Raw genomic sequence first — 17883 nt, forward strand, 5'->3', positions numbered from 1 at the left:
GCTACCACTTACTGGTCTGTGATACTCGAGTAATTTAAAGTCTCAATTCCTTCATCAGTCAATCAACAAACATTTATTAAGTGTCTGCTTTGTTAAGGTGCCGAGCATAAGAAGACAAAAGTGAAAGTTCCTCCCCCTAAGGAGCTTACGTTCTATAGAGAGAAACATGGACATATATAGGTATTATGCCGAATGTAGATAAGGTAATGATGGGGCGAGGCACTGGCAATTTCGGGGATCAGGAAAGATTTCATACAGTTTCATGTAGAAGGTTGCACTTGAACTGAGACTCGAAGTAAACCGGGGATCCTAAGGAGAAGCAGTTGGGGAGAAAGTGCATTTCGGGCACGGGAAAGAGCAAATGCAAAGTCATGAACCTGGGAGATGGAGGCCCCCACCGATTTCGTGATAGGGAGTAACGCGTAAGGCTGGAAGGAGAGGTTGGAGGCAAATTCATCTATAAAATGGAACTAATATTTGCTCTGCCTACCTCCCGGGGCTCTTAGGAGGCTTACATAAAAATAATGTAGGTGAAAAGGCTTCAAGACACAAGACTAACTATTCAGTCTGCAAAATGAGACTACCATTACCTTGAAAAGCTTAAGGAATCGCTTTATAGGAACAAAGACAATTGCATAACACCACACAGCTAAAAGAAACCTGCGTTAATCAAGGTACATTTTGGTCAAAGTTTGGTACGGGTCCTTTTGAGCCCGGTACACTATTCTCTTTTGATGAGGCTAGTTAAAATACGATAAAAGGGCAGGTATTTCAATAGAAAACAAACTACAAAGCAAAGAACCCCCCCCAGACCGCAGCGAATCTAGGGAACCAAGAATGCGCATGCGCTTCTGATCTGGTGGGTTGGAGCGGAGCAAAGTGGAGAGGGGGGTAGGAAAAGAGCTCAGAGCTGGGGCCTAGCGTTTCCAACCCCCAGCCCCGCCCCCTCCAGCTGCTCGCCTTCCCAAATAACCCAAGTCCGCCGCCGGGGCTGCATGATGATTGGCTTTTGGCCCCTTCCGTTTCCGCCCAGCCCTCCAAATTTCACCAATCATATCAGGCGTTTGGTTCGGCTGCCGCGGGGGTGGGGGTGGGGGGGACTGTCGTTGCTCTTGCTCCTCCTCCGCCTTCTTCCCCCTTCTCCCGCTGCTGCCTCTGCTGCCTCCTCCGCTGCTCCGCTCCGCCGTGCTAGTGTCTGCTGGGGCCCGAGCAGCGGGCGGCGGGCGGCGGCGGCGGTGGCGGTGGCGGTGGCAGTGGCAGTGGCAGGGACATGGAACCCGGGGCCGGGGGCTGGAGCGCCGCTCGAAGGCAGGGGGCCGGGCCCCCGGGCGGCCAGCCGCCTCGGGAGCAGGAGCGGAAGCTGGAGCAGGAGAAGCTCTCGGGGTTGGTAAAGAGCGTCCACCGGCGGCTCCGCAAGAAGTACCGCGAAGGTAAACAGCTGGGGGGGGGGAGGGGGCGGGGTTGCCCGTCGTTACCTTCCTCTTTCCCCCCCACCCCCATTACCACTCGTCGCCTCCCAACCTCTGCACTCCCTCACATCCCCCCCCCCACCTCAGAAGAACTCGGGGAGGGGGGACATTGGCAATGGGAAAAGGGGGGTGGCTGAAAGAAAAGCAGTGCCCTCCTCAGTGTTTCCACCCCTTCCCCAAGTCAGGCTAGCTAAGGTCACTGTTGGAACCCCTGCCCCCAGTATCTGGGCGGGGGGGGGGGGAATGAATAAAAAGTATTTGAAAAGGTATAACGAAGAACAGGATATAGGAAAAAGACCAGGTAAAAACCGTTATCACCAGGAGGACGAAAGTTGCCCCCTCATCCTTTTCCTGCTACTATCCTCTTTTTTCGCTTGCCCCCTATTTCCCACCTCACACCCCCAAATAATTCACTGGGACTCTGGCTTTTGAGGGGCTGCGAACTCAGCGGGCCTTTTTGCTGCGTGGGTGTGGTGTTCTTCAAAAGCGGATTCCATATTCCCCCACCCCCTTTTAATACAGTTTTAATACTGTTCTTCCTGTATTAAAAATGTTTTTTGACTTGGGGAGAGGGAAGCAGTCAGGGAAGGAGAGGGAGTTGTTTAAATAATGAGTTTTTGAAATTGATGGATCCCCTTATCAGTGTCTTTAATATCAATCTTTTCCACTGGTTGTGTCTAAGAGGCCACCGTCCCACAATCAGTGGTGCATAAGTGGCACCTTTCAAAGTGGTAGGAGCTAGTTGAAGAACCTTATTAACTTTTATTTATGTTTGAGGGAAATGAATAAAAAGGAATAAACATGGTTAGAGCCTTGAAATGTAGGTGGGCAAACTGGGAGGTAGATGACTGATTTTTCTTATAAGCAACTATTCGATCTTTTCAGTGATAAACTAAGTGCTATTATTTTTTCCTTCCAATGATTAGGAAGCAGTTTTCTTACAGTGAATTTCATCTCTAGCAGAATGACGATTCCTTTCCCACTCTACATGCCTTATTTTTAGTTTGCCTACAGTGTAACATGTTTGTAGTACAATCCTGTGGTATAAATCTTATATTTAGTTTTCCTGTGAAAAGTTTAATATATACATAAACCTGGCTAAATATGGAAACTTACAACTAAGTATCCTTGTTCCTTTTTACCATTTAGTTTCTCCAATCATGAATTGATTCTCACAAATAAAACTTGACAAATTTGAAACTAGTTTCCTTTTCTTAAGAACCCAGGCCTTATAAAATAATCTGCTGCTCCAAAAGATTGTCCCATAATGGTTTAGTAGGTGGCACTGGGAAAGAATCTTACTGGCATAGTTGAAATGTAGATATTTTGTTTTTTAAAGGGCTGTTTTATCCCCAACCCACAATTTATTCAATAAAAGGAACAGTTACCATAGCAACTGTTGCATCATTCTTGATCTTCAGAGAATGCGCTTACATAATGACATTTGTTATAGATTTTTACATTGTTTGGAAAGATGAGGAAATAAGTGAATATTTATGTTTGTCTTGATAACTTATGCAAAATATATAAGAAATTTATGCAAAGTGCATCTTAGGGAAGGGAAATCAATGGAAAGTATATGATTTAGAATTTCCATTCGTACCAATATTTTACTTTTCCCCTTTATAAACGAATAGGTTCTACTAATTTTAACAGGCTACTAATTAAACTTGTGTGATGATTTCTTAAAATACTGCTTGCACTTGCTTAGTTCCCACATGTTAAAACACGTCTTTAAACCTGAATGCTAACCATGGGAACACTACTTGTTGATAATTAGAGTTCATAGTTGAAAGTTATATCCATTTGTATATACTTAAAAAGACCTGGTTCTGCTTTTGTCCAAATTCTAGCAGGCCTAAAAGATTCTAGACCTTGCTAATTATTTCTGTTGGATTCTGGATTCTCCCATTGATTTAGACTTCTATGTCTCTGTCAGTTTGTTCCAGTAACACAAAAAACCTTATTGGTTAATCAATTGTCTCTGACAAAATTATCCTAGTGAGCATGATGATATGAAACTCACAAGTAAAAATGTTAATGACATCTATAGAAGAGTAACTAGATTTTGTACATAATTAAACATTTTAAAATGTTTTTCTCTTGTATGTTAGAGCTTTATCCCAATACAACAAACACAAGTAGTGTTCTCAAAGTTCATTAGAATGTTAGATTATTTGGAATACTAAGCAGTTTCCTATAGAAACAGTTATAAATGGACTTGGGGCTCTTACGCTAGTCCACCAAATCCTTTTTAGCTAGTAGTGTACCAAAATTATAGTACTCTTGTATGGAGACTGGGGGATGCAAGGTTGGAGAATGTTCTGAATTCCAATTTAAGATGCCGAGGACATATCTCCCACTGCTCTAAGTGCCAGCAGCAGGGAGAACTGCCTTAGGCTATTTTCTGTGGTTGAAGTAGGGACTAAATAAAGGATTGGGGGCTTGGAGTAGTGGATTGTGGGGTAGGACTAAGGGAGGTTGAGGAAAATGTAGTAAGAAGAATAAAAAGTCCTAGGGTGGTAAGAAAAGGAGCATTCTTTTCATTGTTTTTTACCTCTTACCTTCCCCCCTGGGCCAAAGGGAAGGAGTGGCCTTGGGGGAGTTCTAGGGTGTTCTTTGCTTCTTTTTCCTTCCCTTCTCCTCCTCCTGGACTCCAACCCTTTTTTGCTCCTTTCCTGCCCAATATAGTCACATTGTCACAGACTAGGATTCGAGGAAGGTTGTTGAGTTTTTATAAAGGACATTTGTAAGTTGGCTGTGTGTAAGGATGGTTTTTATCTTTGATGTATAGAACTTTAAAACCCAGACTACCACATGAACCAAAAATCTTTTAAATGTATCACAGGAGTTATAGACATGCTTATAATAAGAAACAGCATGTTTTGCTTTGCAAACAAAGACTTCATTGTTTAATCAGATCAGCCTGATAAGTACACATCAAGCTGAGAACTGAAGTAGAGCCATGTGTTTTTTCAGGTGCCTTTGTATTATTTTTCCCACAATCCTGTTCTTTTAAAGAAGCCATGAATGATTTCCATTATATTTGACAACTCTTTTTCCAAACTTATTGGGTGTCCATATCAACTCTTCAAGACTGAATAAACGACAATAGCTATTGGCATTAAAAGCACAATTGTTATTTTCCATAGTTTAACTTTTTCTTAATGTCTTGTGGTCATTTATATTTTAGTCAGTGTTTTAACACTCAGTACTGAATATGATATATACTTTAGAATGCTAGTGATGGGAAATTTTTTCACGTAAGATTATATGTTAAAACAAAGAGTGTTAAAACAACTAAAATAGAAAAACTCAGGATCTATTTGTTTCATAAACTAAGTCCAGAAAGGAAACGATGTTAACTGGTGGGACTAAGCAAGTGCAAACCATGTTTTGAGTGGTAGATTGGCCAACATAATGTACTTCTAGGTAGATTAAAATTCTCCTTAGCAGATGGCTGAGTAAGAATGAGGCCCTGTATGGTGGGTGTGGTGGTAAGCAGATTGAATTTGGAGTTTGAGGGATTTGTGTTCAAATTCTAGATCTTCTACTTTTACTTCCTGTAAGATTGGGCAAGTTCCTTTCTCTATCTAGACCCCAGTTTCTTCATCTGTAAAAAAAAGGGGGGGGGGTTTGAGGTTGAACTAGATGATTCCTTAAAGTCACTTCTAAGTCTAATTCTGTAATCCTGTGAGATATGCATAGCAGTTAGTAGATGAGTCAAAAAGACAAAAATGAAGAGAGTTCAAAGAAAAACCAGGATGGATATTCAAGTTTCCCCCAGAACAGAGATTTGAAATTCCTTAAGGGAGAATTAAAGTAGCAAATCACCTGTTTTTAATTAAGAGTTTTCTGGATTTCTTTCCCCCGGGGTGTTTAAAAGGCCCAAAGGAAGAAATAGAGTTAATGTGACAAATTTAACACTCCCCTAACCTCCTCCTCCCAACAGAATCTTTCAGATTTCTTTTATTTTTTGCTACCTTTTTTTTTTTTTAAGTAGAATTTAATTATACCCATCCTAATACAGTCAGAAAAGTACTACCTAAGGGGCAGTTAGGTGGCGCAGTGGATAAAGCACTGGCCCTGGATTCAGGTGTACCTAAGTTCAAATCCAGCTTCAGACACTTAACATTTACTTAGCTGTGTGACCCTGGGCAAGTCACTTAACCCCAATTGCCTCACTTAAAAAAAAAAAGTACTACCTTTTGTGATATCATCTTTGCTAGATCAGCAGAATTGAGTGAACCCTATCCATAAAAGGGCTGGTTAGGTTAGCTTTGTCCTAGAACATTTTATTAATTGATAGCCATAAACTGGTAAACAATTGTACATAATAGTACATTGTCTTAAAATCTCTTTATATTAGTAGAGTATCTTGATTTACAGTTACAAATTGTAAAAATGAAAAATGTTTACAAAACTTAAAAGTTGATTTGTTTCTGTTGATTTGCCTATACATAATGTCAAGTTTTTATTGTTTTTTTTAATAAATGTTACATTTACTCGTAATTTAATTGCCAAGACTATATGTATATAACTTCATTTTTTAGCCTGTATAGTTAACTCCAAATCATTTTCTTCTATAGGCCCATATAAAATCTAGCACAGCCTAGTTATAACTAGTAGCTGAAAATGGGTAGACAAATGAGAACCAATTGAAGGTTTGGTAATCAGGAGAGACTATTCTTGGAACAGGGTGTCACTTGCAGGATCCACTCGTTCTACTTTTCAAATGTCCCAGTTGATTAGCAATCTAGGTAAAGTGTAATGTCCATCTTTTTAAAAAGCTCAGCTTACCTAAATTTAAACCTTGTCTTGAAACTGGTTCCTTTGCTGTTTACATTCTCTTCTACCTCGAATTCATACATTGTTTCTTGAAGTTCACATAAATAAATAGCCTGAAACCTCAGTATTACCCAGTAGTTGCTGTTGGGTGTCATTAACACATGATAATTTATGACATTAATTCTGATATTAAAAGGCTTCATTGAGCAAGTTAAGCCTATTTTATACTAATTTCTGAACTGTACTGGGATTTATTATAGTGATAGTTTTGCTTTAAGAACTTTGTACTTTTAGGAAAAAATCTTTAAATCTTTAGATATAAGTTATAGAACAAAGTGAGAAACTAAATATCTGGAGTAGATGGATTGAAGTGAACAGAGGGACTAGAAGCAAGAAGACCAGCTAGTAAACTTTTATAAGTAACCCACATTGAAGGGTGAGAAAAACCTGCAACAAATTGATGACAGTGGTGAGGAGAAAATGTAAAACACATTTTGAAGGAAAAAATTATGCATTGGATATAGAGCAGGGAAGAATCCAAGATGATTCCAATATTTTTAGCGTAGAAGACTGAATGATGAAGGTAATACCATTAGAAATGGGATACTTGGGGCAGCCAGGTGGTGAAGTGGATAAAGCACCGGCCCTGGATTCAGGAGGACCTGAGTTTAAATCCGACTTTAGACATTTGACACTTACTAGCTGTGTGACCCTGGGCAAGTCACTTAACCCCAATTGCCTCACCAAAAAAAAAAGAAGAAAAGAAAAGAAATGGAATACTTAAGGAAGCTGTTTTAGAGAAGAGTTTAGTGGGCTTGTTTTGTTTTTTCTTGTTAAAATTGAGATGGTGCCTAAATGGAAAAGGTAGGGGAAAGGGCGAGATTGGGTGAAAAGTCAAACCTCTGATACTCAGATTGGCCCCTCCATAGACTTCAAGCCCTTAAGAGCAGATGCCTTCTCAGAGGACTGAGGACCATCATCCTTAATAGATATCCACAAGTTAGTATAAGGAAGTATGAGTCCCTGAAAGAATAGTCTTTCTATTTCTAGTCTTTCTATAAAGGACTAAGAGAACCAGGAAAATTCAGCATATAACATCTGAGGGGGAGGATGGTGACTGGGCCTGGAGTCAGGAAGACGAGTTCAAATTTGGCTTCAAACACTTAAAAGTTATATAACCTTTAGGAAGTGACTTAACCTCTGTTTGTCTCAGTTTCCCCAGATGTTAAGTGACAATAATAATAGTGCCTGACACAAAGGATTGTTGTGAGAATCAAATGAAATAATAATTTCTTTTTTAAAAAATTATAAAAGTATTTTATTATTTTCCAGTTACTTGTAGAGATAGTTTTCAACATTTGTTTTTATAAGATTTCTTGTTTCAAATTTTTCTCCCTCCCCAAGACAAAAGTAATCTGATATAGGTTATATATGTACAATAACATTAAACATATTTCTGCATTAGTCATGTTATAAGAGAAGAATCAGAGCAAAAAGGAAAAAACCTCAAAAAAGAAAAATAACAGCACCCAAAACAAAAGAAATAGTATGGTTCAATCTGCGTCCATATTCCACAGTTCTTTTTTTTTTTCTGGGAAATAATAATTTCTAAAGCACTTAGCACAGTGCCTGGAACATGGTAGGTTTTATATAAAGCCTTGGTATTGTTATTGTTGTTATGTAAAATTGCAAAGAGGAGATTAGACAACCAAGGATTATGAAAAGACCATTGGATTTAGCAAGAATTCAACACCCTCCCACTCCTCTTAACACATTATATTTTATCAGTGTCCACTAGGTAGGTAGAGTTTGGGCTGTTAATTTTCCAGCAGATTCTTTTGAGCTTTTACCATGTGACCATAGCATTTATTAATGTCTTCCAGACAACATAGGAGGGGATCCCTAATTTACTTTAAGGATCGGCTCAACTGCCATCCTCCCAGTTCTCAAGTGCCATCCTTTCTTCCTAAATTCTCCCTGCCCCAATTCCCATTTGTATTCTTTGTGTACCTGTTCCCCTCCATGGAATGCAAGTTCCTTGAAGTCAGGAACTATTTTATTTTTGTCTTAGTATCCCCAGAACCCAGCATAATGCCTGGACCTGTGATTTCATTGGGGGTGGGGCGGTGTCTGATGTGCCTCCGAAGTCCTAAAGAGTTAGTTGCCTTTGTCACTGTGTGATTTGCCTGCTCGTGGTTTACAAAGCTAAGGTGTACCCGAGGCAAGACTTGAACTCAGATTTCCCTGACTATGAGGTTGACCTGCCCACTAATACATTATATTGCCTCTGTATGCTAGGCACATGGTAAGAACTTAATAAATATTTGTTGAACAAAATAAATGAATTAAAAAATTAAATCTTGCTGTGTAACGATTGGATCTAGGCATGTTTCTGCCACCAACTATCACTGTTAACCATGAGAAAATCATTTCATCTCTCTGAGTTTCAGTTTGTGTTTCCTAACTAAACCTGTCATTTGTCATAGGGGGGAAATGTTGTGTCACTTGCTTAAGAAAATTTAAGGCAGCAATTCTCAAAGTGTGGTCCCAGAACCACATTCTCCATCAAAACTATTTTCATAAGATTAAGACCTCCCTTTTCCAACTATATGCATGTCTTTGGAAAGAATGCTCGATTATCTTCATATACTTCAATTGAAATAACATTGTAACAGATCGAATGAAGAAGCAGTTAAGAGAATCCAGGCTGTCTTTTATTTTGCCAGATATTAAAGAGATTTGCAAAAATATATAAAACACTGGTACTCTTCCCAATTTTTTGTTTTGAAAAACAGTTACTTTTCATAAAAATAAGTTATTTATGTTATTATGGTAATGGGTATATTATTTTAAAATTAATGAATGTGTGAAACATTAGTTTTTAGTTTCTAATTATGGTAAAAAAATTAATAGATATAACCTACATAAACAGATGTTCTCTGGAGTCCTTAATTTCTAAGTGTAGAAGGGGGGGGTTCTTCAGTATTTTTAAGAGTATAAAGGAGTTCTGAGGCCATAAAGGTACAGAGCTGCTGTTCTAAGGGAATAGTTTTAATCCTTGGGGTGAAACAGCTTTCTACACTGCTGTGTTCATGGGCTAATTGGTTTTAATACAACAGGTAGAGTAAGAAGTTAAGTGCTGAAAGTGCTATTGTTTTTCAGCATTTCTTATGTTTGATCATAATGTGTTACCCTTTGACAGTAGATTTCCATTTGCTTAAAAAACATTTTCTAATGAGAGGAAATAACACATCTATATCGACAAATTTTGCTTTAACTATTTAGTTATATAGATCCTGCCTTAACCACTTCCCCTTTTAACATATTTTGCTAAATTGGAAAAAACCTAATATATTGTTTTTACAGCACTGTCAATTCTAAGGATCACCCTCTCTTCTACCCAAAAAGCCATCTTTTGAACAAATATAAAAAAGGAACATTTCAGCAAAACTAACACATTAACCTGGTCTGTGACAGTATATTCTTTGCTAATTTTAAATGTACTTACAAGTATTAATCCCTTTACATATTCCTTCTAAAGAAAACAATTGTCCATAAGGCTAGGAAGAGTTCCTATCATTTCATTAGTCTGGGGGAATTCCCAAGTAAGGAAACATTCTTTACCAATGCAAGTCAGCACCTTTGGCAGCTTATATTTTTGGAGTTTTGCCAAGAGCATTTATAGGTTAAGTGATTTGCTCAGGGTCACACGATCAGTATGTGTAGAGGACTTGAATTCAGGTCTTCTGATTATAAGACTAGTTCTCTATTCATCATGTCATTCAGTCTTTTACAATTTTTACATATGATTAGAAATAAATCTTGCAATTTGGATTAAGACTGTTTTTAATTATACTTAGTAATTTTCAGAAATCTGATATATAATCCTCTAAATATGAAAGTACCCATTTGTCTTTGGCTTTCTTGATATGAAGCATATTAAGCCTAAATTAAGATAAATCTTATGATTCTGAATAGCTTCTTAAAAGTTAAATTCATTAAACATTAAGTGCCTAATATATGCATAGCACCATGTTATACATTGGAGGAGATGAAAAATTTAGATAAGACCCTGTCCCTGCCATGATGAACTTTGCTTAATGGGGCTATAAGACATATTAATAACTATAACATAAAAACACAAGTATATTACAAGAACTGTGCCAATTTTGATGGAGTATAATATATAGTACAATGCTAGATCAAGGATGGTGTTGAATTTTAGGCAAATTTAAATTCCTTTGACAGTCAGGAACCAATCAAGATTTTTGAGCAGGTTAGTGCATACAGATTATTCTGGCAGCAATATGAAAAATGGATTGGAGGTAACTAGAGGAGAGTAAGGGGTGGGGGTGGGAATAGACATGACCTTTTAGAAAGCTATTAGAGTAGTCTACTTGGATGATAATAATGGGAGTAGATAGAAGATGACAAATGTGAGATGTTGCAGAGATAGAAAATCAACTGGTAGCTGATATGTGAAAAGTGAAGGAGAGGGAAGAGTCATAGAAACATTGTTCTAAAAATGGAACATGTCTGAGACTAAATATACCTAATTTTATTAGTATGAATAATTTGATTCCTCTTGAAGAAATTACTTTTAAAATGAAAAATTGAAGTATTAGCAAAAACAATCAAACATGAGGAACAAGACTACCTCTGGGCATTTTCACTGTCTGTTCCCCATGCTTGGTATATTCTTCCTCATCTCTGCCTCCTGGCTTCCTTCAAGTCCCAGAGAAAATCCCAGTTTCTATTGGAAGCCTTTCTGAATTCCTCTTAATTCTAATACTCTTCCTATTTTTATTCTTTGCTGTTTATCTTACAGTTTGTACAATATTTGCATGTTGTGTCCCCCATTAAATTATGAGCTCCTTGAGGTCAGGGACTGTCCTTTGCCCTTTTCTTAATCCCTAGTGTTTAGCACAGTGCCTGGTATATAGTGAGCATTTATAAATACTTCTTGACTGACTGACTGACTGACTGACTGACTGACTGACTATAAGACAAGGGGGAAAACTTAACCTAGACCTAATAAACAAAAATATTTACTTCTGTCTTTTCCAGTCCTTCTTGAATTTCTACCATCTTTAGGCCTTTTCCATCCCTTGCCCTTCTTCTCCTCCTCCCCTTATATAATCCCAGACCATGTAGTTTGGGCTTGTCATCTTTTCTTTCCATCAATGTGTACAGTTCTGGTCCTGCTTTTACTCTGTATTTACCTCATATAGGATTTTTCTCTATTTCCTTGTAATAATATTTTACAACATCGTAATATTCTATTGTTATATGCCAGAATTTATTTAGATTTTTTCCCAGCTGTTATAGAAAGTATGTATCCAGTATTTTTACAAATAGAACAACTATGAAGATTTTTGTACAAATAGGTCATTTTTGTCCATGTATGATTTTTTTGTTGTTGTTAGAACTGTAACAGTGGAATTTGTGTGCCAAAAATATTAAGTTTTGTTATTGTATATCAGGATACTGTTCTCCAAAATATTTGCACCTATCACATTAGAACACCAATTTCCTCACAACACTGAAAAATTTGTATTTTACCATTTTTAGAATATTTGTCCCATTCTTGTGGGTTGTAAGTTCATGTCTTAGAGGTCATCTTAATCTGTATTTCTCTAAATGACTGATGTTTCAGGTAGTTAATGTTACTTCATGCCAAAGTTAGGTAAGTTAATGGCCCCTAAATTTGAGAATTTTTTATTTTGAGTTTGTAACTGACTTTTTCACTTGATTATTTATTGTAAGCTGCAGTCAGCTGAGCTTTAATCTTTAGCAATAGATGAGTCAGAATTAAACCATATCCTGTCTATACCACTAATTTTGACTGTTGGTAGATTGTTTATCTTCTGTTTCCCTCCCACCCCCCACCCCCCTTATAGTTTCTTTTTCTTTTCTTTTTTTTTTTTTGGTCAGGGCAATGAGGGTTAAGTGACTTGCCCAGGGTCACACAGCTAGTAAGTGTCAAGTGTTTGAGGCTAGATTTGAACTCAGGTCCTCCTGAATCCAGGACCAATGCTTTATCCACTGTGCCACCTAGCTGCCCCCCCCAATATATTTTCAAAAGGGATCTTAGAGTTATTGTGAGGAAAAATAGGAAGTATGAATTGTATTTTATTTTATCAAATATTTGACCTTGTAAAATGTTCATTAATAAGCAGGCTAAATGAACTATTTTATCAGAATCTCCAATTTCTATATTTTAAAAAATCAGAGCACTTTATAATTTAGGATTAAACATTATAAATATATAATAACACATAAATAGAAGATAAACAAATATGTGTGGCATGGGAAATGAGAAAGCAATACAATAGCTGGAGCAATTGCATTAATATATTTGTTTTCTCATAGTCTCTCCAATGATTGCCATTTTGTCTGTTTCATTTTTGCTGATGTGATGGGTATAAGGTGCTACTTTAATTTGCATTTCTTGGTGGTAATGGTTTGGATCTTTTTCTACATGGTTGTTGATAGTTTGCATTTCTTCTCTTGAGAACTGCCTATTCATATGCCACGATCATATAACTATTGAGAAATGTCCCTTGATCTTTTATATATATATATATATATATATATACACATATAAATATATAAATATATACACATATATTTGAATGTGTTCCTTATGTTTCTTGGATATGAGAAGCTTGCTGCAAAGATTTTTTCCCCCGGTTAACTGTTTTTCATGACATTAATTTTGTGCAAAAAATTTAATTTTGTCCCATCAAAATTTTCCATTTTATTTTCTGAAATCCTCTCCTTTGATCATAAACTCATCTTGTATCCATATGAATTTCTTCCTTGCTTCTGTTTATGAAGTTACTTTTAATAGTTAAGTGTAGTTTTGAAACTTTATCTTGAGATATGATGGGAGGTGTTGGTGTAAACCTAATTTCTACCAAACTTCTGTCCAGTTTTTCCAGTAGTTTTTGTCAAATAGTGAGTCCTTTACCCCAGATGTAGGTCCTTGGGTTTATTAAATACTATGTTATGTAGTATTGCTACTCTGTTCTACTGATTAATCTCTGTATAGTTTGAGGTGTGGTACCATCTCACTTTTTTCATTATTTCCCTTCAGATTCCTGACCTTTTGTTTCCTTAGATAAATTTTATTATTTTTCTCACTCTAAAATGTAATCCTTTGACCATTTGAATTTTATGGCAATAAATAAGTTAATTGATTTAGCTAATATTGTCATTTTTATTAATGGTTTGGGCTACCAGTGAACAAATAGTAATCATCTAATTATTTAGGTATGATTTCTGTAGTGTTTTGTTGTGTTCATTTAGTTAATTTGTATATCTTGGTAGGTATACTCTCAAGTTCATTACATCCTTGTTTTACTATTGATCATATTGGAAAGGCCTTTAGTTTATCTTCATTACAAATAATGCTGACTCAGCTTTAGTTAGATGGTACTTGTATTGGACAGCTAGTTGGCACTGGATGGGGTGCTGGGCCTGGAGACTCATCTTCCTGATTTCAAATCCAACCTCAGATACTAGTAGTATGACCCTGGGCAAGTCACTTAATCCTGTTTGCCTGTTTCCTCATCAGTAAAATGAGCTGGAAAAGAAAATGGCAAACTGTTCCAGTATCTTTGCCAAGAAAACTCCAAGTGGAGTCATGGAAGAATCAGACATGACTGAACACCAACAACACTTATATTAAGTAACAGCAATTTATTCTTTTTTTAATGGAAATGTGTTATATTTTGTCAAAAGCTTTTTCTGTGTTTATCCGTATAATTATAGGATTTTTTGTGTTATTAATATTGTCTGTTGTGTTAGTGTTTTCCCTAATATTTAACCTACCCTGCATTCTTAGTATAAGTCCAACCTAGTTATAGTGTATAATCTTTTTATATGTTGCTGTCTATATATGTATTACAGCAGTATTCATTAGGGATACTGTTCCACAGTTTTCTTTTTCTGTTTTAACTCTTCCTAGTTTAGATATCAAGATCATATTTCAGGGGTAGCTAGGTGGTGCAGTGGAAAGAGCACTGGCCTTGAATTCAGGAGGACCTGAGTTCAAATTCGGCCTCAGACACTTAACACTAGCTCTGTGACCCTGGGCAAGTCACTTAACCCCAATTGCCTCACCAAAAAAACAGATCATATTTTCATCATAGGAAAAAAATATTTGGTAGCTTTCTTTTGCTATTGCAAATAATTTATAATATTAGAATTAATTGTTCTTTGAATGGTAGATTTTGCTTGTGGATCTATTTGGTCATGTGTATGTGTGTTATGAGACTTCTTTTTTGTTGAATTTCCTTTTCTGATGTTAGGTTTTTAAACTCTCTTCATTATCTGTAAATTTTGGCCTTTTGTATTTTGTAAATATTCATCCATTTTATTTGTTGGTTTTATTGACATGTTGTTCAGTCATTTCAGCTCTTCATGACCTCATTTGGGGTTTCTTGGCAAAGATGTTAGAATGGTTTGGATGAGGAAAGTGAGGTAAATAGGGTAGAGTGACTTGTCCAGGGTCACATAGCTAGTAAGTGTCAAGAGGTCAGATTTGAATTATTTGATTGGAAATCCAGTGTTTAATCCACTGTGCCACCTAAGCTGTCCTTTATTGGCATATAGTTGGGCAAAATAGCTTTTAATTTCCTTTATTTGTTGTGGATTATTACTTTTGATTCTAGTTGGGTGGGTTTTTTTTTGTTTTTTTTTGGTGAGGCAATTGGGGTTAAGTGACTTGCCCAGGGTCACACAGCTAGTAAGTGGGTTTTCTAATTTATAAAAAATCAAATTAGTTACTAGTTTTTCTATTGTATTCACTATTATTTTTTATTTTTTGCAGGGCAATGAGGGTTAAGTGACTTGCCCAGGGTCACACAGCTAATTAAGTGTCAAGTGTCTGAAGCTGGATTTGAACTCAGGTCCTCCTGAATCCAGGGCAGGTGCTTTATCCACTGTGCCACCTAGCTGCCCCCTGTATTGACTATTTTTAAGCAGATAATTTTATTTATCAGTTTGATGTGCTTTTTACTTTTAATTTTGTTAATCTTTTATTTTTCAGAATTTCTATTGATTTTGTTGGAATTTTGTAATTTGTTGGGGTTTTTTCTTTTTTAGTTGAATGCCCAATTCATTTATTATTTATCTTTGTTAATGAAATTGTTTAGAGAGATTTATTTTCCCCTAAGGATTGCTTTGGCTGCATCTCGATTTGGGAGGGGGGGGGGGTGGAATGAGAGTTAAGTGACTTGTCCAGGGTCACTCAGCTAGTAAGTGTCAAGTGTCTGAGGCTGGATTTGAACTCAGGTCCTCCTGAATCCAGGGTGGGTGTTTTATCCACTGTGCCACCTAGCTGCCCCCCTCATCTCAGATTTTTATACATTGTCTCATCGTTGTCATTACTTTTTTTTTTTAGTGAGGCACCTGGGGTTAAGTGACTTGCCCAGGGTCACACAGCTAGTAAGTGTTAAGTGTCTGAGGCCAGATTTGAACTCAGGTACTCCTGACTCCAGGGCTGGTGCTCTATCCACTGCGCCACCTAGCTGCCCCAGTTGTTATTACTTTTAATGAAATTACTATTTCTGTGACTTGCTCTTTGACCTATTGATTCTTTAATCCACAAATAATTTTTGATCCTTTCTTTAGTTGCCCTTTACTGAATATAGTTTTTATTGCATTGTGGTTATTAAAAGATATATTTAATATTTCTGTATTTCTAAGGGCATTTTATTTTAATGCTGTAACAATACATACATTTTTTAAAATAAAAGCATCTTTCAGGGCTGAGAAATATATGTTTTACTCCTTTTTGTTCTCAATCAGTAATGGTAAGAGACCTGCAATATCATATTTTGCTAAAATTTTATTCAGGGCTTGACTTATTTTTGTTTTTAAAATTTCTCTCAGTCTGAAAGAGGGGTAAGTTGAAGTTTCCCCACTATTACAGTTTTACTGTTTCATTTTAACTTGTTTAGCTTTTCCTTTAATTAGTTAGATGTTAGGCCATTTAATTCATGCTACCTCTCAATAAAATATAGTTTCCCTATTTTATCTCTTTTAATCATGTTTTTATTTTTGTTGTTGCTAATTTTCTAGATTTAAGAATGTGATGGAGAAAATGTTAATAATGCAGATTAAACTTAAAAGTGTATGGTACTTTTAATTTTTTTTCCCCAGAGAGCCTAGTTGTACACAAGACAGAAAGGGGAAGAAGGAGCATAAGAGAAAGGATAGATTGGGGTGCAGTGGATAAAGCACCTGCCCTGGATTCAAGAGGACCTGAGTTCTAATCCAGCCTCAGACACTTGACACTTACTAGCTGTGTGACCCTGGGCAAGTCACTTAACCCTCACTATCCTGCCTTAAAAAAAAGAAAGGAAAGGGAAAAAAGAACTTGTGTTCTAATAGGGAAAGACGGTGCATTAAAGGAAGCTGAAGTGTGGGGTAGAGGTCTTCATATCAGGGAATAATGAAGGTAGCAAGTTATACAGGTTGGTGAAAAATGGAAACGTGACTGACCTGGACATCCTCTTTTAAGTGGAGCCATCCAATCCCAGGGAGAAGCTGCATAGGCAGAGGGTACTTTCAAGGTGTGAATTCCAGGGCTGGAATGGTGAAGGGGTAAAGAGGTCTCTTGGGCATGGTAAGGAACCCAGAGTTCAGGCTGATGAGAAATGAAGGTGAGCCACCAGAAGAACAATGTATTATTAAAAAGGACAGTTTTGATGAATTTTATAAACTAATATAGAATGAAATGAGCAGAATCATGAGAACCATTTATATAATAACTGCCTAAGAACATTTAGACAATAACAAGAAATACAGCTGTGGGGGCAGCTAGTTGGCGCAGTAGATAGAGCACTGGCCCTGGATTCAGGAGGACCTGAGTTCAAATTTGGCCTCAGACACTTAACACTTACTAGCTGTGTGACCCTGGGCAAGTCATGGAACCCCAATTGCCTCACCCCCCAAAAAAAATAAAAAATTACAGCTGTGAAAGCTATAAAAACTCAGTAATCATCTGGTTCCAGAGGAACCATGATGAAACATGCTGTCCACTTTCTAACATAGAGGTGATGCATTTAGTGTGCAGAAGGAGGCAGATATATTTTTTATATATCCAAAGAGGGAATTTAATGTTTTGCTTGACTATGCATATTTGTTACAAGGAATTTGTTTATCTTTTCCATTTTTTTCAGTGGGGTGTGAGGTAGGAGAGAGAAAATACATTTCTGTTAAAAACTTTTTAATCAAGGATATGGAATGTTGTATATACTTTCAGGTGAAGTCACTATATTGTTAGTTTTACTTAATTGGTTTACTTTGTCCCCACTCCGTGAAGGTGTACTATAACAATCTATAAATATTTGTGAATTAAAAACAAAACACATTTAAAACCTTTTGATTTACAGTTTTTAAAAAAATTATTATTATTATTATTTTTTGTGGGGCAATGAGGGTTAAGTGACTTGACCAGCGTCACATAGCCAGCAAGTGTCAAGTGTCTGAGGTTGGATTTGAACTCAGGTCCTCCTGAATTTGGGGCAGGGCCACCTAGCTGCCCCCTAAATTTTTTTTGTTTTTGTTTTTTGTTTTTTTGCGGGGTAATGGGGGTTAAGTGACTTGCCCGGGG

The 17883-nt window shown here is 37.0% G+C and overlaps 1 protein-coding gene across 1 annotated transcript in view; it reads left to right on the plus strand.

Annotated features, from left to right (window-relative positions):
- Positions 1 to 1149: 1149 nt before the first annotated feature.
- BMT2 (base methyltransferase of 25S rRNA 2 homolog) overlaps positions 1150 to 17883 on the plus strand; it is a 63497-nt gene continuing 46763 nt past the window's right edge. The window contains exon 1 of the mRNA XM_043968567.1: positions 1150 to 1430. Within this exon, the coding sequence (XP_043824502.1) occupies positions 1271 to 1430 (160 nt within the window). The 5' untranslated portion in view covers positions 1150 to 1270. The remainder of the gene's footprint in view (positions 1431 to 17883) is intronic.

This window comes from Dromiciops gliroides, chromosome 5 (genome assembly GCF_019393635.1).
Source record: "Dromiciops gliroides isolate mDroGli1 chromosome 5, mDroGli1.pri, whole genome shotgun sequence".
Classification (NCBI taxonomy): Eukaryota; Metazoa; Chordata; class Mammalia; order Microbiotheria; family Microbiotheriidae; genus Dromiciops; species Dromiciops gliroides.